The sequence below is a fragment of the Oryzias latipes genome, chromosome 2 (assembly GCF_053564925.1).
Source record: "Oryzias latipes strain Hd-rR chromosome 2, Olatipes_Hd-rR_3.1".
Taxonomy (NCBI): domain Eukaryota; kingdom Metazoa; phylum Chordata; class Actinopteri; order Beloniformes; family Adrianichthyidae; genus Oryzias; species Oryzias latipes.
Genome location: NC_136238.1, coordinates 30,212,902 through 30,238,548, shown reverse-complemented (window position 1 = coordinate 30,238,548; position 25,647 = coordinate 30,212,902). Strand labels below are relative to the sequence as shown.

Here is a 25,647-nt window from a genome sequence, read left to right as displayed (position 1 = left end):
CACTGAGACTCTTTTTGTGAGAGAATAGGGTCCAAAGCTTCCTCTGATGGTCTGAGTCTCAGAACTCAGGTCAGTGTCCCTAAACTTGGGTCGGAGCCTCTTTGTAAGCCCCCTTGTATCTAACGCTACAACTAATTTTGTTTCTTTTGGTATTTGGTAAGTAAATACCATCGACTTCTGCTGACTTTTCCAACACACTCTTGTTTTGTTTTTGTTTTTCTTTTTGAGTAGAGCTGCACGAAGGTTCTTTGGACCGTTTCATTTCCACCCCACTCTGTTGGTGCTACGGCGAGCGGGAGGACTGGGTCATCAAAGTATCGTCACAGCAGACAGCTCTGGCTGTCATTCCTTGTATATGGTAATCACTTCATTTAACCTGTGTATATGCTGACCAAAATCATGAAACCTTTGTGTGTGTATATGGTAATCACTTCATTTAACCTGTGTATATGCTGACCAAAATCATGAAACCTTTGTGTGTGGTAATCACTTTATCTAACGTGTATATGCTGACCATTATACGATTAAAAATGTACACACCAATGTATTTTTTTTTTTCAATCTTTAAAAACCGAGATTGTTGTGTGATGTATCCAATAATTAGAAAAATGTCTCTTCAAATAGTCATGTTGGGACAAAACCCATGAGCAAAAAAGAAAGTGAATATGCAATGTTGAGGTTCCAGTTTGACTTTTATTCGAACAAGGCAAAAAAAACTGTACAGTAGGCATCAGGGAACAAGCTCTATTGAGTTATCATGGAACTGGCATCTATACAACATGAGCAGTTAGCCATTTTGTTCAACATCCTACATCCTACTCCGTTTTTGGGAGCTCTCCCTGACCCGGACGATGAGCTCCGCTCTGCGAGACCTCTGAGTGGCAACGAGCCTCGGTAAGTCCTGTCTCTGCGGCGATACTCCCCTGACGACTGGGAAGTCGGTCGAAGGACGGCAATCTCCTCCAGATTGATTCGAAGCCCTCGGAGCAGAGCGTCGCCATCGCCGGACGAAGCTGCTTTTCGTTTCCCACGGACGAGACGGACCCTCGACGGGTCGGCGTGTCGACATCGTGGGCTCGGGCCGCCAGAGCAGAGCTGGGCTCCGATTGCTGGAGATCCCCTCGCGTGGGCTTCGGGGCTCCAGCCGTGGCGTCGCCTTCGTGCGCCTCCGAGCCTCGCTTCAGCATCCAAGGGTGGGCCAGTATGTCTTTCAGCATCGGTCTCTCTTCGGGCGTCCTGCTCAAACACCATTTTATCAGGGCCACGCAGTCCTCAGAGAGGTCTTTTTCGAATCTAAGCTCGCCCAGTAGGAGCTCCCTGTCGTTTCCAAATGGTATGTCCCCGTGCACCATGTCGTACAAAAGAATCCCCAACGACCAAACCTCAGATGGAAGAGCTTTGTAGCATCCTTGTGTGAGCCGTTCGGGGGGCCCATATGCCGCAGTCCCGTGGAACATGTCGTACACTTTGTCGGGTTCAAGAAATTCGGCGGAGCCAAAGTCGATGAGTTTCAGCTCGAGCGTCGTCAGGTCCACCAGCAGGTTTTCGTCTTTTACGTCCATGTGCACAACACCGCGGCTGTGACAGTGGAGCAAGGCCTGGATGACCTGACCTAAAAATTCTCTGGCCGTGTCCTCGCGCAGACGCTTACTGATCGTGATGTATTCGTACAGATCTTGCGTGTTCTCTGGCTTCTCCGTGACTATCACCCAATTATACGGGGTCTTGTAAAAGTCCAGCATGCGGATGATCCCAGGAAACGGAGGGTCTTTGGAGACCATTTCCAAGGCGACAGCTTCGAATGGCTTACTGGTCCCATCAACCTCGCAGCATCTCGTACGCGAGAGCGGGATAATCTTCAGGGCCACGGAAATCCCGTCGCTTCGCCTCTTTCCCAGAAACACTTTGCCGAAGCCCCCCTTGCCCAGGCAAAAGCTGGTCTTCCAGTACTTTTCCATGGCAGAAGGATTGATTTTTCTTTTCTCTCTCTCGAACTGTCGCGCTCTTCACGGAGCAACTTCCCTCCAGTCTTTGTTAAACTCGCGTAAGGTTACTATGACCTGTCTTGGTTTGCACGGAACAAGTTTTAAAGGGCCTGTGATCCAAATCTTCTGGTCTAGTTTCCGTTTCCGGTCCGCCGCACTCCCGTCAGACTTCAGCGAGGCAGAGTCAGACAGAGAGGGAGAAGGAGGACACAGAAGGTGGGGCCTTCATTCTGAAGGAGGAGGAGGCTGATTGTAAGCCCCCCCACACCCGCTGCAGGGAAAGAGGGAGGGGCAAAGAGGACAGTGAGGTCCAACCACAGAGATTAAGACTCAGTGTAGCGTGGCAGATTTCTACCAAGGGCCCGTGCAAAGCCAGTTGTCACGCTGCAAAGAGCAACACAGAGGAGGGCAATCTTTCCTTTGCATACTCCCCTCTTTTTCCACTTTGCAGAATCTCACAAGGCTTCGTGTTGCTGAACCTGGATCGCACAGCTTAGAGCTCAGGACCACGTAAGTGAGTTCATACTTTAAATCCTAATTGATCAACGGTTGGCTTTTCTCTTTTTTTTTTTTTTCTTTTACAAAACAGTCGCCCTTTTCGAGCACAGCTTATCGTACCTCGAAGAGTCTAAAGCTGCCTTTGTTCGGGGTGAATGAGGGTCACTGCTCCAGAGGCGTCTCTGTGTAACATTTCCAGCATGTGTCTCCAGTTGTAGTAGAACGCGGGCTTGTAGCTTCCCACGGAACCTTGAAAGTTGACAAGGAACCCTTGGTAGTCTCTCACCGATACCTCAGGCAGGCCCACGTCTGGTGCGAACTTCACGTTGAAGTAGTACACGGGGTCCGTGCGGGGGGTTTCGAGCCGGAGGCCCTGCGAACCGCACATCTGCGCGACCGCGGCGGACTGATTAAACAGCAGGCACAGGACGCAGCAGGAAGGCTGCGGCACGATGTTCGGCTCGCCGTCGCCTGAGCGCTGCACCTTATCTCGTTCCAGAACATATTGCTTGTAAGCCTCTGGCGACATCAGAGTCGTCAAGGGGCCCGTCCGCACGTTGACCAGCATTCCTTTGCAGGAGTTGCGATTAGCGCACCTAGGGAGCCCTCTGTCATTCAGCATCTCCGTGAGCAGGGCCCTGTCGTACGTGTTACGGGCCAGGGCTCGTCCCGGCACCGCGCGCTCCGCGAAAGATGCCATGAGCGGTTTCGGGTTCCTGGCCAGCAGCTCCAACACGGCCAGCACGGGGGTGCAGCGTGGGCACATGGGATTGGGGTCGCCGTTTGCCTCGCACGAGCATCTGCCCGGCCGAGGCTCGCACTCCGGGAAGAGGACGGCGAGGTCGGCAGACGACAGGTGTCTTCTCTCTGCCGCACGCTCCAAGACGCGAGCCTTGATCAGCTCCCTGCCGTCTGAGACTTTGCCCTCGTCCAAACATGGGGCGTCCGAGGGAGGCTCCGCAGCCCGTCGACCCGGATCCGCCGCTTCGCACCAGAGGGAGCGACGCGCGGATGGCTTCCCGCGAGGCACGGGTTTTGAGCACAGCGAGCAGGAGACGCCCTTCTCTCGGACCCCGTCCGAACAGCCCGGGCACATCCAGAGGCAACATGGTTTCTCGACGAGTCCTGCAAAACAGGCGCACGCGGAACAGATGAACCCGCGGAGGGACGGGCAGCTGCTGAAGTGAGGCTCCGTCAGGTACCAGTGTGGGTCATTCACGAAACAGGTCTCGCACACCCTGGCGTCGCAAGGACATCGGAGCTTGACGCCGGCTCTGCTCCTTTGCTTGCTGCCTTTGACCAAGGTCACCAGACACGACAGGCACTTTGCGCACCCCGACCGCTTGTCGACCCTCGCTCTGCCGACCTTGGACGCTCCGCCGACGTAGCTGATCGTGGAAACTCTCCTGTATAGATTCGTAGACTTGAGAGCGGCCTCCACCGAGGCCTTCTGACGCTTTCTTTTACACTCCATCAACAGTTCGACGGGTACCCTCCCTGCAAAGGCGTCGTGAGGGCCCTCTTGAGGAGCCTCCCCCCCTCCTCGCGACATCGTTGACGTAACACCCGTGGCCCCCTCCGCCGTCCGAGGAAGCTCAGTCCACGATGGAAGCGAAGCGGGAGCTGTGCTGCTCCCTGTACAGGGCCTTGGCGCTAGACCCCGTGCCGGTGATCGGCGGCGTGCTGTACGCCCCCGGAACTGAAGGCGTGAGCCTGAGGTCTCTCGGAGAGGGCACGACCAACTGCTCCCACCACAGGTTCAACTTTAGGCATGCAGTGGACGCGTTGCTGCGACATGGCACGAAAGAAGGGCCCTGCACTTGCGCGCAACGGCTTAGCGCGTCCGCGGAACAGCGCTACAGAGGGGGGGACGGTGCAGATGTTCCGAACCCCGAACGCCGCCGACGGGGCGCCACCAAACCGGGCGGGCAGGGCTCCTCCCGCGAAATCGCCAGAGCCCAGTCAGAAGTCCTGTGGGCGTACGAAATGGAGCCGGTGGCAGCGGCGTACAGGTGGCTGATGTGCAACCGGAGCGCGAGATACCCCAAATGCTGCGACTCTGTGTTGGTCTACCAGGTAGACCGTTCCAGGACCCTGCCTCCGGGACTGTACGTGTACATATCACGCCCATCCCACTTCGGATGCACCGCAGAGAGACCCCTCTGTGTGGTGGACCAGTTTAATTTTCGTGTCCAGAGACGGGGACCGGCTTCGGTGGAGGAAGAGCCGCATTGCTTCGAGAGTGCGCTGCCCAAGGAGATAACCCTGGAGCTCTTCCCGGGCCGCGACAACTTCAGCGCCCTGTACGTGATAGGGCGCGCCATCACGGCACCCACGCCCGAATACGGAAACAGGCTTTTCGGAGAAGCCCTGGCGCTCGACCTGGTGTCTCCGGAGTCATGCGAGAAAGCCGTCGCCTGCAAGCACCACCTGATCGGCATGAGAACGGAGCAAGCCTGCGTGATAGACCTCCGCTGGAACTCCTTCGACGTGATGAGCGCTTGCATGAAGGCGGTTCCGAAGATCAGGGGAATGCAGGCGGTGGTCTGGTCCAACCACGTGCCCGACCCTGTGAAGATCGAGTCCGATGTGCTGGCCTGGCTCTTCGGGTACGTCACCGTGCTGCCCGCGGCCGTCCGCAGCGTAGACTACAAAAACGAGAGTCTCGGCGTGCGCTACATCATCGTAGACGTGGATGGTTTTTCGGGGACTCTGCCCGAGCCACCCGAGGGTGAAGCCTCCTGCTTCGCGCACACGTACTTCGAGGGAGATGTCGGGCTCGCCGCGGCGGCCATCGGTGAGCTCCCAGAGGCCTCGAGCAGGATGGGCTCCCCGCGGGCAGGATCTCCCGCTTTCTGGTACGAGCTGCCTGCATCCCTGGGCGCCCTGAAGCCCACGCCTTTCAGCAGCGGCTCCAGGTCTCGCCGTGTGTGTGAGCCGCAAGGCTTTCGGGACCAGTTCAGGACCTGGGCTCTCAGGAAGACGGACGGGGCTTGCTGCCTCGCCATAGCCGTGCAACACACCCTGTACTACCACGCGAGAGACAGAGAGTACAGACTGATGGTAACGCACACAGTGTTGGACGGCGACACCTCGCTGAACATTTACAAACTGTGACGCCGAGTCAAGATGACAGGGGGGCGCTCGTGATGCTTACATGGCAGGCGTCCCGTGAGGGATATTAACAGACTTTTCAGACTTTTCTTCGAAGCGCGAAGCGATCCAGTGAAAAGGACGAGGCAAAGTTATAAAAACGCAGTGAAAAAAAACAAAACTAACCGCGTCTGTGACAAATCATAATCATTATCATCATCATCATCATCATCTGAGTCCTTTCCTCTGTCTCTCACCCCTGCCCAACCATTCCTCTGTGTTATGTTTTTTTGTCAGTTGCGCAGCTGAGCCCATGGATCCAAAGGACGGCGTCTCCAAGTGGCTGGTGGCAGCCGCAGCACTGCACGCAGGTGCTCTGGAACTCCACGTCGACCGAGACTGCTTCGAATGCGTCGAAGAGGCCATCTGTTACCTCTGCAATCGGGCTACGTGGGAGATTCCACCGGGGGAGCGGGACCGCCTCGCAGCAGAGCGCAGAGATTACTTCTACCACCCGCAAGACCTAAGGGGCTCGATCGGACTAAGTTCGTTTTTCGTCTCAGGCCAGTGCAAAGATTGTCAGCTGTGCAGAGGGGTGAAAATACGTTTCGAACCAACGTTGTGTCGCCACGTGCTGGAGGTGGAAGATCGCTGCGATAACCGCGCACCGCAAGAAGTGGGGCTGAACCTGCGGCGGTTGGAACACTTGGCCACCCTCCACACTCCGTACTTCGTAATGCTCTTCGTCAGCCTGGCGAAAAGGAGGCGCTACACGTTTTACAGATCCCCCGGCGAGTTGAGGGACGTGGCCAGGCACCTACTTCTAGCGCTAGGTCCCGACGCATCCCGGCGCTCGCCTCACGACCCAGAAGAGGAGCTTCACCTTCATGCCAGCATCCTCAAGCTCTGGTGGAGATATCAGGACAAGCAGAGCACCAGGCTAGGCGTTTCGATTCCCTACTACTTCAACCTGGGCTCGGAGCTGGAGAGCTGGTCGTGGACCCCGTCGACCGACCGCTTCGAGCTGAGGATGCCCGAACCCCTCTACGGCTTCGTGAGGAACCATTGCCTGTTTCACGAGCTGAGGGCCGCGCCCGGACCCGAAATGACGAGCCAAAGGACACAGAGTAAGCCGCTGGTGAGGGTGCGCGAGGTGCGCACCTCGCTCCACGGGGACGTCTCCGTCGTCCTGAGTGTGTTGGTTTCCAACAAACACCTGGAGCAAACCTTGCACGAGGCCGCGAGGGCTTACGGGAACCAATGCAGAGCGAGGCGGAGGGTCAGGCTGAAAGACGAAGGACAGGTCTTTTCGCCGGGGGTCGGGCAGCACTACCCGCAGCTCGATTGCATCGCGCTGGAGCAAGCGGGAGGAGCGGGGTCGACTGTCATGCACGTGGTGACCACGTCGGGGGCCGGGTGGCTGCCGCTCCACAGCTGGCTGAGGGAGACCCGAGGAAAGCAGGTCCGCGACGTCGTGGTCCGCAGAGCGCTGGTCTGCGTGTTGGACTCCCTGAGAGACCTCCGCTCCACCGATCGCCATCCTTGCAGAGTTCTGTACCAGAACGCAAAGGATGACGACTCTCACAGCCGCACCTCCAAGCTCTCATGCGCCTTCGTCATCCACCGACACACAGGGGAGACGATGTCGCTGCTCCCCTTAGTTTCCATGCCCGGGCTTTACAGGGCCTCTGCACTGACCGACGACGAAGACAGTTTTCGTGCCGCGTGCTCCAACTTGGCGCTGAGCGTGCTGCGCGCCGGAGCGCTCCCGGAGGATGGCTCGACAACGGAGGCCGCCATCTCTGAGTTTTGCAGGACGGGCATGGCGGACGCTCACCTCTGGTCCACGGTGCTGGATTGCCTCGGGAGACCGCCGCGGTCCGAAGAGACGGGCCGCTGGCCGCGAACCGCGTGGCTGGGGCCTGGGTCCAGGGATCGCAGCTCTTTGAGAGAGCGGTTCGACTGGTTGACGCGGTGCGACGGGGCCGCAGCGGCGCCCGGGCTCGCCTGCATGATAGAGGTCCTGAAGGAGGACGAGTTGTCCTCGCTGGGGCCAGCGAGGAGGACACCGGAGCGCTGTAAGACCCTCGCGGAAATTCTATCTTGCCAGGCTTCGGGACGCGCCCGTGCCACCAGTCCAGCCCGAACCAAGACCGGCAGGAGGAAGCGCAAGAGTAACACGCTGAGCAATCCGCACGTCACAAAAAGCATGACGATGGATCCCTGTCAGCCGCTTTTTCCAGAGGCATCCCAGTCCGCGAGCCAGCAGACGCTGGAAGAATGCTGCGGCCTGGAGCACATTCTGAAGATGAGCAGCGATCTGACAAGGGAACTGGCTCTCTCTCGCGAGTCGTCGAGCGAACCTTCGAGCAAGCCGCGGACCGTGACCTACCTAGACGCGGACGTGAACCCCGTGAACGAGGGCCTCCTCTCTGCGGAATGGGAGAGATTGACAGACTGTGACAGAGGCTGCCACAGTTCGCCCAGTGCCAAGGTCGAAAAGCGGGACGCCCTCGCCGAGCTGCAGGACTTCGGACTTTGCGACGAGGACGAGGCGAGCTCCCTTCGCTCGACCGGCTCCCTCCACACGGCAGGCTCCCTCCACACGGCAGGCTCCCTGGACTGCATTGTGACAGACAACACTTCGAATCTCTTCTTCGCCAGAACTGACATCGACAATTTCCAGAGCAGCGACATGGTGTACAGAGTCTTACAAGAGTCCTTTTACCCCGAGCAGAGCACGAGTGCGGACACGACTCTAACCCTTCTTCGCCTAAAATCGGAGGACCCCTTGCCAGAGACGACCCGGTGCGACGGAGAAGAGGCGCTCGTCGCTTCGGGAGGACTCAACCCCTCGGGAAGCGCAGATAGGCAGTCGCTTCAGGGCCCCATCCGAATGGAGGACAGTCGCGGCGAGGAGGACAGTCTCAGCTCGGCCAAACGCGAGCGGGTGCAGAAGGCTAATTGCATGAGATGGAGGTCCAGAGGGCTCTCGCGGCGGGAGAGGCAACTGTCAGACTGCGCCCGCTTTCACCCCGTCACTTACCTGGTTTCGAGGGACATAACCGATTTGATCAGCAACCTCACCGTGAAACGTCACTCAGAGGAGGACTGCGTCAGCAGGCCGTGCCACGGACTCAACAAGCCGGAGCGATGGGATGCGTGGGGCCCGGGCGCAAAGGACAAGCAAATGCAGCGGGGGCCAGCTGTATTGGACCTGGTACATGGATCAATCACTTGCCAAAGGTTTCTGTGGAGGATGGGCAGAGAGTACTCGCACAGGGACGGGGATATGACGAGACGGGGGCACGCCCGGTGCACGAAGCTCTCATGGCCCACAGGGTTTGCCTACGTGCCGGCGGTGGAGCGCACCGTGCTCAACTGCGAGCTCTCGGAGCAGTGGTACTTCACCGTGGACCTCTCCGCTCCGCCGGACCGGGGTTTCAGGCTCACGGAGATTCTCGTGGACAGTTTGCCGAGCTTGTGCAAGGAGGACACGCCACATCTCCTTCGAGTGCTCGGGAAAAAGACCAACTACCTGGGTGCCGTGTGCACCGTCCAGGACGTCCAGGGCTTGATCAAACACAGGATTCACATGGCCTACGAGTCTCTGGTGAATCTGCTGGACATGCACACGCGCCTGCAAGTCCACTCCTTTGCTGCACGCACCTTCGCCCTACACTGCGTGACCAAAGACACGGAGGAAATGGCGCTTGGGGTGTTTGTGGGCGAGAGCCCCGGGTCTGTGAACCTCGGGTGCTCTAAGGGGTCGCTCGTGTCGTGGTTCTACGACGACAAGGTACTGCTGGCCTACCACGTGCTACAGTGCCTCCTCAGAGTTCAGATCCTTTCCCTGAGGGTTCTCGGCTTCACCATGAAGCGCATACAGCCGGCTCGCATTTGGAGGGTCAAGACGGGATTTAGGGTCGACCTGCTGGCGTGCCTTGTCGACACGCTGTACGTCTGGGACGGGAACGGGCCCGCATGGGGCGCCTTGGAAGGTCTGGCCGCCGTGTGGGAAACCCTCTCCCAGCTAAACCTGCGACAATACGTGCCCGACGCGGCAGCTGACAAGCTGAAGCGGGCGTACATCGCCGTTTTCGGAGCGTGCCCGCACTCCGCCTACGGCTCTCCGATGTGCTCAAAGGGCGGCCGCAGTAAGGAGCGCAGCTGCGTGTCGTGGCTCCAGGCCGGGGATATGAGAAACTACTTCAGAGAGTGGACTTTGCCCGAGGACGAGGAGCTCATCCACCAAGTGTACGGGCTGTGCGGCTTTTCCGAAAGAGCCACGGGACCGCGAAGCCCGCTGGAGGACGTGCTGGGTAGAGACGGACGATACGAAATGCTTTCTCTGCCCACGGAACAAGGCTTCGAGGTGCAACCCTACGGCCCGTTTGTCGTACGGATACAAAATCAAGTCATCAAGTGGAATCGGGTGATTGTGGTCGAGCCCGCTGTCGCCGGGCCCGTGACCCTCGCTCAGCTCAACCCGTTGGAGAGGTACGACCTGGTCACCAGAGCGCTCGCCGCCGCCTTTGCCAATCAGAACGAAGAACTCGACGGGGAAGGAGTGGCTGGAGACGGGTGGACCTCGAGAGGGTCTGAGCACACGCACGGTGACGGGGCGGGGGAAAGCTCTCTAGGGCTCCCTCAGCGGGAAGAGGACACTCAAAGCAGCATGTACTATTAGGTTTCATCCACTTCAATTTGCTTCAATTTGTAGCGCACGCACCGTCTCTCACTCGGCAACGGGGCAGTGTACCGAATGTTCCTTCTGACTGTGTAGTGACCCGTGTCGCTTCTACCGAGAGCAGTCGCCATGTACCATTTTTGCAGTTTACTTTATCTCGCATGAAGCAAAGAAACTCACCCTCTGACTGCATTGCGGTTGTGTTCATGTACTTGTGTTCATGTACAGTATTTCCAGTGTATTCCTTTTTCACAAAATAAAGAATTCAGTCGTGCACCACAGAATTTGGTATGTCTTTGATTTTTATTTCCATCACCTCATCGAAACAACAAGGAAAATAAAAAAAAAAACATCTGACAGAAAACAGCATAGCTCAGCATCGTAACACTTTGGGTTTCAAGGGCTCGTAATGGTTTCGGGTCCACACGATGTGAGCGCAAGCCCTATCGTAGATCGGGTACGACGTCTCCGTGAGGAGTCCCAAGCGTTTGCCGTGAGCTTCTAGCATGTATTTTACCTCCTGTACACTGAGCCACCTCTTCTCCTCAGACAAGAGTCGCTTCAGCTCAGAGACGTTTTTGGGTCCGTTGACTGTCAGGTACGTCTCTCTGACGTCTGCCCTTTCCGCGTTGAGAAACACAAACTCGGCCGTCCTCGTCACCAGGGACGCGCGGGTTTCCCCTCTGGCCGTGTCATTGAACAGGAGCTGGGCTACGCTGTGGAATCCGCAGTAACCATCCGAAGGAACCTCGATCACATCGAGGTCGTGTAGCCTCGCGTAGGCGCGGAGCGAGCCCGCTCTGTGATTCGGTCCACTCTCGAACAGAAGTTCGATTGGAGTCGTGTGCGGCGGCAGGCCCCTCAGCTGCCACGATGATCCGTCGCATTCCAGAAAGCCCTGCACCCACGAGTTCCCGTGATGGCTGTTGCAAATGTGAAAGAAGGTCCCCTGCGAGCAGACTGTGACGTTGCGCCCGAACAAACCTGCCGCTATGGAGACGACGGGCAGAAACTGTTCCGGCGCTGCGTACAAGTCGCCGCACAGGGCCTTTATGTCTTTGCAGGGCCCTAGGCCTGAGATAGAATTTCTATCGATGATTTTCGAGGCCAAGTGTACAACAACCGCGAGGGCTTCCACCGTCAGGGCAGCCGAGTCCGACTCTCGGCGTCCGTACGCGCCGACGAACATCAGCCAGAGCGCTTCCGCCAGGGTTTTGCACGGGCGCGACGCCGAGCTGCATACGGCAGGTTCTGAGCTCGGCACGGCGTCCCTGCGCGTCTTGGCGAAAGTCGTATTCCACACGTTCGTCAGGCAAGGCTTTCTCAGACTCGGAACCGAGCTCACCCCAACAAAGCCCGGCCATTCGTTCGCGTCCGCGGTTTCGCTGGGAAAAACCTTTTGGTGCGCAAAGCCGAGACTATCTGGAGAGTCCACCACCAGCAGCGTTTCCAGCGTCGACCGAGGGCAGTCACGCTGCGCGAGTGCCGCGCTCGGAACGTCTTGATCTCCGGAGGCGACCGGGGGGTCTCGAGGGGCGCTCTCAGAGCAGGTCGCTACTCGTTCCGTCCCGTCTGCAGTGCCTGGATGGCGAGCGGTCGAATCGACGTACTGGTTCCCTGGTTCCACCTCGTTTTCCCAGCAATCTGGGTCGCTCTGAACAGACATGCTCTCCAGGTCGCGCGTCGCGCAACTGAGGATAGAACCCCAGTCGTCGTCGCTCTCGCTCAGAGACAGGAGGCAGCCGTGCCAGGGGTCTGAGGCTCGAGCGTCGAGGCTCGCTGGAGGAGCCGCGACGGGCCGCTCGTCGCCGCGATCTAAGGCGCCTCTCAGACTGCTGCGAATCCCGTGGGCAATGTCGCCCAGGTAGGCGTAAGGCGGGTCGTCCGGAGACGACTCCGCGTTGCCTAGGCGGGCAGCGAACCACGAGTCGCGTGCCTCGATCGCGCTCTTCACCGTACAGGGAACGACGTTTAGGGCCATGAAGAAAGGCAGCTGAGCCGTGAGCTCGGGCACGTACAGCTGTGCCGCGCGCAGCACGGTTCGAGCATCGAGCAATCCCTCAAACACGATCAGAGATCAGCTCGACGGCGCGAGCTGCGCGGCAGTGCTGTACGCGCTGGAAGTCTTCGCGAGGCTGGCGGGCCCAGACGTACCGACGAGCCTATGGTTCTCGGGGCCCTTGGAGTGGACAGAGGCGCGGGCACTGGTCCTTTCTTACCTACGCATGGAAAACGCGGGCTTCGAACGAGGTTCCAGGGAAAGCAGCATTCGCTTCGAGGCGAGCGACTGCTCCATTCTGTCGAAGCTCAGGCAGATCGTGTCAGAGCACGTACCTGGCACCTGTCCTCGCCTAGCGAGTCTTGGGCCGTCCGAGTCGCCCGAGCGCCCGATGCACGAGGATTTGGAGGGGGACCTGGCTCTGCTGCGGGGCACCCCGAGCAGGGCGCCGCTCTCGGACGCCAGGGGCATCAAAGAGGCAGATCCGCCGGCCCGCGTGGATTCTCCGTCGATCTGCGAGAGGACCACGGGCCACATCGTCCTTTTCGGGAGGGGGCTCGGGCCGAGCTCTCGTTTCAAGTGGGTCACCATAGGCATACGCACGCTGGGGCCCGCCGACTTGAACATACTGAGGGTCTGCGGGGTGTTTCACTCGAGACGCGGCCGTCACAGGGCCCTCCTGAAGATTCCCGACACGCAGGGCGTGCGCCCGGGCTCCCGCGCATCAGGTGGCGCCCGTTGCACGAGGCTCACCGAGGACTTGCGCGAGATCGCCGCCTCCTCGACTATCCCGCCGCCCGACTGCTACTTTCAGCTGAATTACGCCCCGGAGACAGGGAGGGAACGTATCTGGAGCCGCTCCGGCCACGAACTGGAGCGCTTCCCGCTCACAGCAGACGCCGCGTCCAGCCTGGAACGGGCCGTGCGCAGCGATCAGGCCAGGGGTTACGAGGAGCGCAGGCTGTCGCGCATTTTCAGATCTTCCCGCCGGACGGCCGGGCGTTGCGAGCTGGAGCTGGCCGTAGACGAGCCTTTCGCTCGAGGCCCGTGTGGAGGAGAGCCCCCACACACGCGTTCGTGGCTCAGGTCGCCGGCGGCGGACCGACAGTGCCACAGCGCCATCGGGGACGGAGAGTTCTTCCCCACGGTCGAGGTGGCGAGGGCCGAGAAGGAGTCGAGCGGGAGCGTCTCGGAGGACGCCCTCTCCCATCCCCTGCGTGAATACAACCTGAACCTGGCGGCGAACGCGCGCCCTAAGCGCTTCGCGCTGGACAGGGCCGACAGGTGCCCCGGAGAGTGCGGCTCTGCGTACGAAGCCTGCCTGGATGAGGCTGTGATGCTGGGCCACTGCGCGAGAGTCCTGGCGACGAGGGGGGCAGAGAAGGACTTTGACGTGAGCGCCTGCCTGACTCGCTTCTACAGAGCCGTGCACCCTTGCGTGCCAGAGATGAGCCGGGGTGACGTGATGCTCGACTACGAGTTCGTCCTGCACGGACGGGGCCTTCTGCCCCCGGCGCACGCTCTCCTGGGCCACCTGGCCGAGAGCTGCAGACTGACCTGCCACCCGGCCTGCAAGCTGTTCACGCTGAGCAGGCACAGGGGTGCGTCTGCCTGGACCAGGGGAACGGACGCAGAGGTCCGCCACTCGCGCAGCCTCAGGGTCAACACAATCGGAGCCTTCCTCTGCTCCCGGGACCACAGGCTGGCTCCGCTCCTGGCCAGGTGCTGCGAGCCCAGACCCCTGAGCGCTTCCGAGCTCTGCCCCGGGAGCGAGCTGCTGCCTCGGGGGGATGAGGAAGACCTCCTCCTGAGGGCGTACTCTGAGACGCTGGGACCCGCGCTGGTGTTCGAGAGGGTCGAGACCTTCCCGGGCAGAGTTTCGACGAGCCTGGGGGACTGGAGCTTTCTTAGGCTGGCGAGCGAAGGGGCCTCGAGACCCGAGTCGACGGCGTCCGCCAGACGCCCCGGCATGTCCGTGATAGACGGGCACACGGTGGCGTTCGCTTCTGAGTCTCCCCTGTTCTACCTGAGGGGCAAAGGCCCATTGGTTCAGAGGCTGGAGTCCGTGGCCGTGGTCGCGGAGAACTGTTCGCTGTTCCGGACCGACGCGCTGACGAACGAAGACCCCGCGTGGCCTGTTCCCGAGCCGCTCGAGGCCAGGGCACGCATCAAGTGCCTGGACAAAGCGTCCGCCATCGACAAGATGTTCATGCGTCGGGGGCGCAGGGATCCGTTGGAGGGCTACGCCACGAGCGAGAGCTCCTGGGAAAGACTGAAGGACGCTCTGTGGACTTTTGCCAAAGTCCCGGCCGAGACCTCGCGCCCGAGCGACTGGGAGCGAGACTACCCGGTGTCCCGGAGCTCCAGGTCCGCGGGCCCGGAGGGCGCAGGGGTCGAGATCGTCAGATGGCTCTGCGGGGCTCCGCCGGAGGAGTTCACGCACCACGGCCGCCCCGGCGAGGGCCTCGGGCGTGTGGAGATGGCAGACGGGCACGCCAGGGCCCTGAACCCAAGAGAGTGGAGAGGGTTCGACGTGCTGCGATCGCGCGTTTTGACGTGCCCCTCGGAAAGAAGGTGGACCAGAGGCCTCTGCGTCGTCACGAATAGAGGCACCAGTCGGTTTCAGCGCGAATCTCGCATGCCCATCTCCAGCCTGATCGAAATAGCTGAGCCCGGAAGGTGGTACGCGAAGCCGGTTCCCGAGGACGACGGCCGCGAGCCGGAGGCCGACGGCGAAGAGGAGCTCGAGAGCTGGAGCTTTCGGGCCGAGGTGAGCTCGGCCGGAGAGTTCGCCGACTCGCTCGCGAGAGCCATGCTCTCGGGGAACACTCACGCAGAGCTGGAGATCAGATGCTCGAGACGCGGTCTGTACGGTTACCTGCAGCGCGCGGTGGCTTGGTTCGCGGGAGCCACGGGCCCCTTCAGGAGTCGCGCCGTAACTGTGTACACCCCGGAGGCAGACTCGCAGACTTTCGCCTGTCGCTGGACCCACGCGCTGCCGAGGGACTTGGACGTGCTGAGGAGCAGAAGGACGGGGTACCTGGTGTCACGTCCGGACGGCCCGCGGGAGGACGATGCTATCGCGCTTCTGGTCGAAAGGTCCAAAGGGGTCATACCGGTGAGACACTCTGGCAACTTGGTGCTGCATTCCGAGCCCAGGACCCTAAGGGCCGCAGCGATACGGGGCGATCCCGGCCTGCACGTGCTCGTCAGCGCACCCGAGGACGCCGAACCATCGGAGGAGCAGCAGGAGACTCTGCGAATGCGCAACAAAGATTCGCTCATGGCCTTCTGCGAAATGAACGGAGTGCCTGGGGGGATACGAGGCCCCGAGACCTGGAAGGACCCCTCGCCGTGGTCAAAGAGACAGCCAGGATCGTTTTGCTCAAAGGTGGCCGAGCTGAAGTTCAGGTGGGAGTCGGGAACCGAAGCGCCGCTTGAAGCGCCAGCTCGAGGACCTTGCGAATGGCTTCCCCGTCTACGTTCGAGCCCTCCGAGATGGCAGAGGAGCCCAGACGGTCGACTCGTGCTCAAGCGAGACAGGTTTTGGCATTCGGTGGACACAAAGGCGTCGCTCGTCGAGATGAGGCGCCGAGCTGCCTCCCTGACGCTCAATGCAGAGGCGGGAAATGCACAGGTGCAGACCGAGAGAGCTGAAAACGATGAAGACGAACGGGTAGAAGAGGAGGAGGATGAAGAAGAAGAAGAAGAAGACCAAGATCTAGAAGGGGTAGCTGTGGATGAAGGAGAAGAAGGAGACCCTGCGGTACCAACGCCCGCGCCCCTGAGAGTAAAGTGCGACTTTCGAGAGAGAGGCCTTTCGAGTATCCTCACGTTGAACTCTCGACTGGAAATCGAATTGGTTCCAGACGTCCCTGCCGTGGAGGGCCACGTTTTTTTCGCACCCGCTCCCAACCCGGCCTGGAAAAGGCATTTCGATCTGACGGAAAGAGGCAAGCTCGTACGCTATTACAGACCCTGTTCGTTTTCACCCCTGACGTATCACGTTCACACCGTTTTGACGTTCGGCTGCGGCCTCAGGCCAGTGTTTGAGCACGGATCGGCAGACCCGGCGGGGGATAAGATCTTGGACCTGGTCCTTTGCGCTCTGGCGCTGGGCAACGTGCTATCGACGGACGCGCCCCCGGGACGGTTCGGTGTCACGCTGGTGGTGCGCGGAGGCAGAGGGGAGATGCTGAAGCGCGCCCGAGAGCTCTCCCGTTGCGTGATCGTGACGAAGGCAGGGGCCTACGAGTTCGAAGAACTGCCCGAGAGATTGGACCGCGAGTTGGCCGCATCGCCGTCCTCGTCGAGCTACGGGGCGCGACCCGTCTACGGCGAACCCAGACGGTTCCTCTCAGAGAGCGGAGCGGCCACGTTCGCTCAACTAACAACCCTCTGGCCTCAGGCGGGGCTCAGGTCAGACGTGAAGCACCCGTCGTGTTCGGGGGACCCGCGATGGATAGGACTCATAGTTTGTCTGGCCGAGTGGCAAGGTCACCGGCTCGTCGCGAACGCGCTGGTTCCGGGCGCCCTGGAAGCCCTGATGGCTCCAGAGATGAAGCGAGAGCCGTGACGGCTCGGAGGTCCGTGGCCGAGCTGTACGACAGAGCCTGTGCGGCGCGCCTGCTGGGCCACGCGGACGCAACGCTGCTAGAATTCGCGAGGACTTTCTCCGAGCCCCGCCCGGACCCGGGCGGAGAGCGAGTGAACGAGTTCACCCTGTGGCTCGCGGTGCGAGGCATAGAAGAAGGAGAAGCCATCGCCAGGCGGCCGGGCCAACCCCTCACGTTCTCCGAAGCCCTGGAGGTGTACGCGAGGCTGAGCAGGGAGTTCGGCACAATCTCGACCGAAGAGTCGTTGCTCGCGCTGGACTCTCTCAGGGACTTTTTCGCGTTGGTGCTGCGCTACCCAATGATTCCGAGGCTGGTCGCAGACACCAAGGAGTGCCCTGAGTGCTATTTCGAAACCGACATTACCCTGGACACTTGGGAAGAAACCAGGAGAATGTTTTCCTGCTGCCACTTCACGCTGAGGCACGAGGGCGCGGAGCCCCCCGTCGACCCGGACTCTGCCGCGTCGGCCGCGCTGGACTTGGGCAACAGCGAAGGCTTCGGGGAGGTGGCCGGGGCCAGGCCGAGCGGAGGCGCGTTTCCCGGGACGGAGCGGCCCGCGGAAGGTACGGGTGGTGGCCCGAGGTCCGTGAGGTTCCTCGAGCAGCTGGAGTCGATCAAGCGGCGGGACGAGATGGACAAACAGATAGCCCTAGGGAAAGAAGTGGTTCATCAGCTCCGATCGTACGTGCGCACGCTGGAGGAGCTGGAAGCCCCGAGGTACCTGAGCACCCATCCCGTGCGCTGGCTGCACCGCTTTTACGGTTCGCTGAACAGGAGCCGAGAAAGGGCCAGGCTCCTGGCGACGCGTTGCCCCGACCCGGCGAGGGAGGACTATCGCACGCGAGCGGGCCTCGAGGTGGAGCAGCTCAAGCTCTCTTTGGCCTCCGTTGCCTCAACGGGTACCAATGACAAACTGCTCTCATACGTGTGCATGGCCTCGCTGGACCCTGTCCGCAGATACACGGACAGGTACAACGGGACGGCCGAGAGGATCGTTCTGTTCAAGCACCTGGTGGCGTCGGGGCTGTCGGTGGAGACCTCGTGGAGCCTGGTGCGGAGCGTGTCTCGGGTAGCGAAGGTTCCGCTGATCGGAGCGACTTTGAGCGAGGGAGTGGACAGACAGCTAAAACACACGACAAGACCCACGCCCTATAACAGAAAGATCGCTTCTCTGGTCTGGCTGTTCGCTCACATCACATCGTACTGCACACTGCGCAAGCTTCCTCATGGATACGTGCTCATGGGAGACTCGCCCGAGGAACTGTCTCGGGACGGGATCTACGTGTTTGATGACGACCACGTTGGATTCAGGCTGTCTGCGAGAGGACAAAGAGGATCGGACTCGGCCCAACCCGTGGCCTCAGCCCACGTGCCCTTCGAGCGCATCGCGGAACTGCTTGCGATGCGAGATCGCGTTTGTGAGATTTTTCGCCGATAGGCTGGCGAGGGCCAACCCAGAAAGCTCGTACGACGCTTTGGTGCGATTCGGACACGCGCCGTTGACCGCCCTGGTCAACCTCCAGTGGAAGAGGGAGGCGCTGCAGAAGCTCAAATCGGATCGTGCTCTGCGATTCTTAGAGCTGCCTCTGGAGAGCGCGGCCCTACGGGAGCAGGACGCGTCCGGCCACGTGGAGACGAGAGAGGCGAAACGCGCGAGGCGCAAAGGGGTGGAATGGAAGAGACCTCTGTGCTCCAAGCGAAAGAAAGGGAGGAAACTGAAAGAGAAGAGATATGGGGATGTCTAAGGCCCTCCTGTGTCTTTGTGCTGCTGTGGAACGTGTACGAGTTGCTGGTTCTATGTTTGTTGTTTTGTTTTGTTTTTTGTTTCGTTGTCTTTCGTTTCATCGTTTCTTTGTATCATTGGGGTGACATGGTTGGGAAAATAAAGCCGATACACCAAACCTGAATTTGAACAAGCGCTGTTTTGTTTTTTTTTCCGTTCTTTTCTTAAGGGGGGATGAAGGGGTAGAAAAGATGGCAAGGCATGCAAACCAACACATCAGACACATTTTCGTTGGAGATTTTATTGAAGGTAGCGTAGGTACAACACAGCAGAGAAACAACAGCCACGAGGTACAATGTTCAGCGTGAGATGCGAAGACATCGGACGAAAGGTAGCATGTCGTCATCCCACGCGGATTTGTCTGGATCGCTGCGACGAGGGTGACTCGTCGCTCACGCGGATTCTCTTCTCCTCGACCCTGCCTCTGTGGACCTCGTAAAAGCCCGCCGGAGAGGGCATCCCCCTTTTGCCTCGGGAGCGGCATCGGAGCGCGTTTCCATTTTCTCCGAGCGAGGCTCGGACTGGCTTGCGGCCCTTACTGTGGCCGGGAGGCATTTCAGCTCGCTGCTCTGACCCGATAGAGAAACGTAGTCGTCCAAGGCGGCCCTCACGACCAGTGGCAGGAGTCTACCCGGGTCGGCGTCGGCGAGCGCTCTCTGAAACTGAGGCCGTTTCACGTGCAGGTGGACGTTGGTAGAGAGCATGGACCACTGGTTGTGCCTGGCGAGGGTCTTGTCGAAAAACATGAGCACCAGGGTCCTGTTGTCGAACATTTCGCTCAGCACGGCGAGTTTTAAGTAAGGGAAGAAGCAAAGAGAGGCCATGATCACCAGAGTGTAAAGCCGTCTCTCCTCGAGTGCTTGTCGCTTTGCTTGTTCACCATTTTCTTCACGAAGCGCTTGATCCTAGCCTCGGGTGAGCAGAAAAGGGTGGACACGGCGGCTGCGCTTTTGAGAGCGGCGTCCCTCACGGTTCCCAGATCTCCTAGGTCCGCTCGGACCCGCTCGCCGACGGTCCGGAACTCGATACAGCCCGCGAGCCTGAACACTCGAGAGGTCCATCGGCAGCGCTGCGACGGGACTTGACCCTCTCCGCGCTCAACGGTCCGGTACTCGTCTGCAAATTCCCGCGTGAGGATGGTGGAGAAAAGTGCAATCATGGCCGGCAGGCAGGATTTCAGCACCCGCGCCGATACGCCGCACTGGTCTTCGACCCACGGACCTCCGCGAGGTCCGCCCGTCCGCGGGTCAACTTCCAATGCTCCGTAGCCCACCGTCGCCTCCGTCCCAGAGTACCAGGGCCCCCTGAAGTCAGGGTCCTCCCTGCTAAATGCGGCTAGCCCCACCACGGGGCAGGAAAATTCCCCCGACGCCGAGGCGTAAGAAACTCGGGCGGCCATAGCCCGCACGAGGGCGCAGTCGAATCCCGAGCACGAGTGCTTGCTGAGGTGCGCTGAGCATACGTAACAGCCCGGGATGTATCGGTCGTCAAAAGCGCATTCCTCCTCCACGCAGTGGCTCACCCACTGCGGATCGTCTATTAATTCTGAAGGCCAGCGGTCCATCGGCGCTTCCCTTAGCGTCTCTCGATTCTCCTCCTCTCCCTTCGTATTTCCCTTAGCGTCTCTCGATTCTCCTCCTCTCCCTTCGTATTTCCTTTCTCTGTGTTCTTCTCCTTTCCCTTTTCTTTGTTCCTTATCAATTTTTATTGCCTCTCTTCACAGGCGAGCAGGGGACAGAGCGCCGACCTCATCCTGGTGGACGAAGTAGGCTTCGTGAATTCCAAGGTGCTTCTGGCCGTCCTGCCCAACATCGCGTTCAAAAGACGGAAACAGGTTCACATCACCAGCCACGTCAACAACACGCCTTGGCTGAACAAGGTCGCGGACATCCGCGACGACCGGGGAGGCCCTGCTTACCACGTGGTGTCTCAGAGTTTCAAATGCGCATACCACGAAAGGGATCCGGGGCTCACCTGCTGCTGCCTCGGCGTCTACTGCCCGCAACACATTTCGGTGGACGGGCAGCTCAAGGAGCTCATGAACATGGTCTCACCCAAGGGTTTCGAGAGCGAGGTCACAGGCAGCAGCAGCACTTCGTCCGAAGACATCAAGACCGACACCACAGTCCCGTTCGAGGCTTCCGTCATCAACAGGTTCCTGTCCAACAACTGTTGGGCCCTGGAAGACGTGGCCCGATCGATCGTGACCAGGGCTTACTTGTGTCTGGACCCAACCTTCGGGGGAGGTTCCAGGTCCTGCGCCGGAGTTTGTTGCGCCGTGGAGATCGCTGGAGGCAAGCTAGTGGTAGGTCTCCCGCCCACGATCGGCGCCTCCCTCCTCTGTCCCCCCTAAACCGGACACCAGAAGATCTCTAAAAACGTACCCGTAATCGGGAGCCGGCCCGGGAAGAGCTCGCTCCTCGGGCCCGGGCTTCACGTCCATCAGGGTGCAGATGTACGCGCTTACGAGGTTCTCGTCCTGCACGCTGAGGGAGGTCTCCGCATCTGGCACGGAGCACGAAATGAGCTCCAGGGCCTGTTCCCAGACCCCGCACTTGCAACTCCCCGCGCTATGCCCCGACAGCTCCATCAGCCAGCCCGTAATGGCGAGCGCCACCACCGTGTGCAGAGAGGCCACGTTCCGGGAGCTGGCCTTTACCAGGGCCAGGTACTTAAGGGGCCCGCCGCGCACAGACTCTGCAGAGGCGAAGGCAGAGAGAACCATCTCCTCATGCCCACGCCACTCATGCTGGCTCATGCAATCGTGCACAAAACGTCTCGGCACGCTGTTTCCGAGGGCAAGGGTCACTGCCTCCGAAAGCTCCACAGGGACGCGCGGGGCCGAAGCCAGAGCTTCTCGCCCCGAGTGCTCGTTCCTCGAACTCAGCACGTAATGAGAGACGAGCGAGTCTGTCACCAGTATTCTCGCGGGCGAGAACGACACCACCTGACTGTACGCCGTCCTCAGTTGCCCGATGTCCATCTCGACGAACAGGTCCATGTTGCGGCGGAACGAAGCGAGGGCTACCATGAACTCGTACCGGGAGAGCAGCAGCTCCCACGGCATGCGCATGAGGCTCAAGAGTTGTCTTCGAGCCCTGCGGCACGCGGGACAGAAAGACATGTTGACAAAGCGTAACCTTCGTCTTACTCGAAGGGTGATATTGCAACAAGTGATGATGATGATGATAATGATGACGATGATGATGATGATTAAGAAGCGGAATGTGATCGTGTTGAGCAGCCAGCGGTTTCCTATGTGCAATTCGTTTTTCGCCACAAAGTACCTAAACCTGCTTTCTCCCCCGTCTCTTTGCAGATCATGTCACTGGACGAGCTGGAGATACGTGACCTAGATCAAGTCACCAGGGTGTACGCGGCCCTTTTGAGCGCTCACGTCAGGCTGCTCAAAGTCCTTTTGCCCTCAGCGCACTGGAAAGAGGTGCCGGTGGTTGTGGTGTTTGAGCAAAACACCTACGTGAACGCGCTGGCCGACCTGAAGGAGCTGCTCGAACACGCTCTGGCACGCGCTGGCTTCAGGGTTCTCTTTTACAGCAAGTGGTCCCAGGTCAACTCCAGGTACATGCTGGGGAAACACGTCAGTGCCAAGACCAAACTGGCCATGGTGCTCAGCACCGTGTCCGCCATAGAGAGGGACGATCTGGGCTACTGCGAGTGCGTCATGTCCCTCGGCTGGGCCGTGCTGGCCGAGGCTGTGGGGAAGGGCAGAGCCGTGGAAGCCACCCTGGGCGTCTCTCGGGGCGCCGGCTCCAGCACGAGAACCGGCTCCTCCATGGCCGTGCACATGTACAGGAGGTCGAGGAGCGGTATCAATTTGGCCACGGACGCGACCGCTCGAGCTCTGGAGATCCGAGACACCATCTCCCTACCCGACAGCAGGTTGGCCGACAGGTTGCACGCAGAGCACGGGAAGCGGCTCTTGGGCAAACTGAGGGAGGAAATGGCTGCCGTCTCGATCAAGGAGTCAGCCAAGGGCGGCGGGGGGACCGTGGTCACCGGAGGCAAAAAGTCCAAGGGGGGCGAATACACCAGGGACGACGTGCTCTCCGCGTTTCTGCTCCTTTGCCACACAAGAGACGAGATTCACGGGGGAGAGAGCTCCGTGAGAATATGCGGAGAGGTTCATTGTACGTGAAATGCAGCTGTGTTTTGTTTTGTTTCACCTCAATAAAATGAAAAGGGAAAAGGCTCAAACGCTTGCTGTTGCCGGTGGTCACGTTTCTTTATTTCATTTTATGTCCCCCATTTCAAACTCCCGGCGTTAGGGTTTCGAACCCATGCTCCCCCTAAACCTTTCACTGCACGAGCGTCGGGAGCTCTCGACAAACCCAAGCACACTGGTTATCAGATAGCAGAACCTTTATTGAGTCTCATAAGATAAAGATGGTAGGGAAAATGTGAACAGACACACACAGACAGCAAGCAGAACTTCAATCGTCGTCTTCAAACACGACGCCTTTAGGCTCAGAGAAGAGGGGGAAGGAACCCGGATCGAACCAGTATCCTTCTTCGTCGATGGCCAGGCCGAGTCCTCGCATGTGGTCTACAACGTCTGGGTGGTGCCACCGGAGTGCTGGGTCGTAGCGATCATAATTTTCTATGCTGCTGTCTTCCTCATCGTCATCGGAGGAGCTGTAGATCTCGCTTCCCGATGAATCGGACGGGGGCTCGAAATCGATCCGCGGCTCTGCGATCCCAGGGTTCGACGAGAGCTGGAGGTAAAGGACGCTGTCCGGTTCGGCCTCGGTCTCCTCAAGGCCCGAATCGCCGTCATGCTCCGAGCGGGCCATCTCTCTGGGCGAGAATACGGGAACAACACCGTCTCCTTCGGGACTGCGGGCCGTGGTGAACGATTCAGTGTCCGTTGTGACCGTGAAGGACGATGCCCTGGTGCGCGTCACATCCGAGGAGTACAAGTCTTGTTCTGGAGTGGTTGACATTGCTGCAGTGGCGGATGGGCTTGTTGTATCAGACTGCTTTCGTGTGAGTGTACGCTCCAGAAACAGACAAGTAGACAAGACCGAGGCTTCGTCTCTTCGCTCTTATGCTGCTTATGGGCTCAAGTAGACGGGAAAGGCTCGTCCGACCTCGTTCATCTCCACGGAACATAGACCGGAGCTCTGAGGTGTAAAGTGGTTCCGATGAAAATGGGTAGAAAATGAAATAAAATTTAAAAAAAATTATTACACACACTCTAAATTTCTAAATTCAGCCCCGTTGCCTTGCGCTTGTACGGGTGCTTGCTGCGACGCTCAGGACTTGTTATCTCGGCAGCCCCACGCGTATCCATCCTCTTCGCTGTCGTACTCCGATGGACCTTTCGAATCCGTGACTTCCTCGTCACCACAATAGATCGAACGGATTCCCCTGGCGAAGAGGCGCTCCACGGGTTTCAGGTCTCGACGGACTGGAGGGGGGAAGCCAGGCCAGCGTCTTTCGGATGGGTCGAGGTCCCAGTTAGCCAGACTCGGGCTGACGGGGCGAGCGGCATGGCGGTGGTCGTTGCGGCGCCAGGCGAGACCTATCTGAACCAGCACGCTTTCGTCTCGGGAGGCGCTTGCCCCGTCCTGACTTCAAACTACACACCTGAGCGCATCGCCATTGAGTTGGGTCAAGCCAGGTTCACTAGAGGCCTAATCGCTCACCCTCAGGCTGTGTGGGTGCCGGCCGGGACGGACATTTCTCTGAAAGTTCATCTCACCCACGGGTTATACGTAACGTTGTCCGAGAAACTGTGGTGCTACATGTGCGGCCGCTGCCCAGGGGAGCACGGGCCTCGCTGTTATCACAAAATAAGAGTGCTGGCGGGCGCTCTACAAGACACCCTCCTAAATTCGGTTCTGTGACGGGTCACCGAGCTTCGGAGGCGAGTTCTCTAGGCGCGAGCGAGCCTCACCCTGCGCCTCGTCCCCGTCGGGCCCGAGAATCTGAGACGAATTTCACTTTGTGGATTGTTACCGAAAGAGAAGGAAAAAAAAAGTAGGAAAAGAATATCAGCAACATCGCACCCTCTTGCAGAACGTCAGTCACACGATGAAGCGTGCGAAAAGAAGGGTGAACACGGCAGAGCAGCAGCAGCAGCAGCGCTCTGGTCCTCTGGGAGGAACTCAGAGGCCCTCGCCTGACCGCGTGTACAAACCCGTCTGCTACCTGACAAGAGGATCTGAGGAGAATGAGTGGAACGTGTGGAACGCGTCGTCCGAAGCTGTGAACCTGCGCCCCGGAGACAAATGCTCGGCGAGGATATTGGATCGAAACTTTGAGAGCTGCGCGAGCATTGTCGTGCAAGCACTCGTAGACCTCGTCCTGCTCGGGTGCTCTGGCAGAGCCTGCGCCCTCGATCGAGATGTGCGCTTTCACACAGACGCACGCGGCGTCCTTCAGTGCGCGGCGCGCCAGGACGAGCTCACGAGACTGTGCCTGTCCAAAGGAGTGGACTGTTCTCTCTTCCTGAATTGCTACGCGCAGAAGCCCGAGGACGAGAAGGGCGAGGACTCAAGGCTCGGAGCCCGGCTTCAGGTCTTGTTTGCGCGCTCCGTGAAGGAGATGCTCCGCAGGCAGTACGACGTGACGCACCATTACCCCCTGTTCCGTCGAGCTTTGAGCCTGCACTACACGTCCGAGGTCCGGTCCGGGCCGCCCGAGTTGGAGGACATGGTGGCGCCAGGGGGGCTGCTCGACCGTAGTGCGGAGGAGCACGTCACTCTGCACGGTGTACCACTGGTGGGTTCGGACCGCTTTTCGTTTTCTCGATGGAGGTACTACGAAGAAGACGAGGACCCTGCGGAGGACCACCGAGAGGGCGAGGCTCGGGACGGCTCTGTCGACGAGACAGAAGGTGACAAACTCGACGTCGAAGAGCCCGGGAGCGCAGAGGCTGAGGGGGAGACCCCTATTAGCGGAGGAAACGGGAGCTCCCGCGAAGAGGAGGTCGGCGGCAATGATGGCGAGGACCTCGCGAG

At 59.5% G+C, this 25,647-nt stretch overlaps 3 protein-coding genes and 1 pseudogene across 4 annotated transcripts in view; 3 read left to right on the top strand and 1 right to left on the bottom strand.

Annotated features, from left to right (window-relative positions):
* Nucleotides 1–25,647, top strand: part of LOC144986810 (uncharacterized) — a 508,483-nt gene that overhangs the window by 237,252 nt on the left and 245,584 nt on the right. The window lies entirely within an intron of this gene.
* LOC144987228 (uncharacterized) overlaps nt 1–25,647 on the top strand; it is a 431,641-nt gene that overhangs the window by 195,855 nt on the left and 210,139 nt on the right. The gene's annotated exons all lie outside the window — the stretch shown is intronic.
* Nucleotides 341–22,879, top strand: LOC144987765 (uncharacterized). The gene is made up of 3 exons (XM_078937131.1): nt 341–358; nt 20,388–20,969; nt 21,984–22,879. The coding sequence occupies exons 1-3, from the start codon at nt 356–358 to the stop codon at nt 22,818–22,820; spliced, it is 1,422 nt and encodes a 473-aa protein (XP_078793257.1). The 5' UTR covers nt 341–355; the 3' UTR covers nt 22,821–22,879.
* On the bottom strand, nt 367–2,093 carry LOC111947892 (serine/threonine-protein kinase pim-3 pseudogene; annotated as a pseudogene). The gene has a single exon (XR_013651532.1). The product of XR_013651532.1 is annotated as a serine/threonine-protein kinase pim-3 pseudogene (transcript).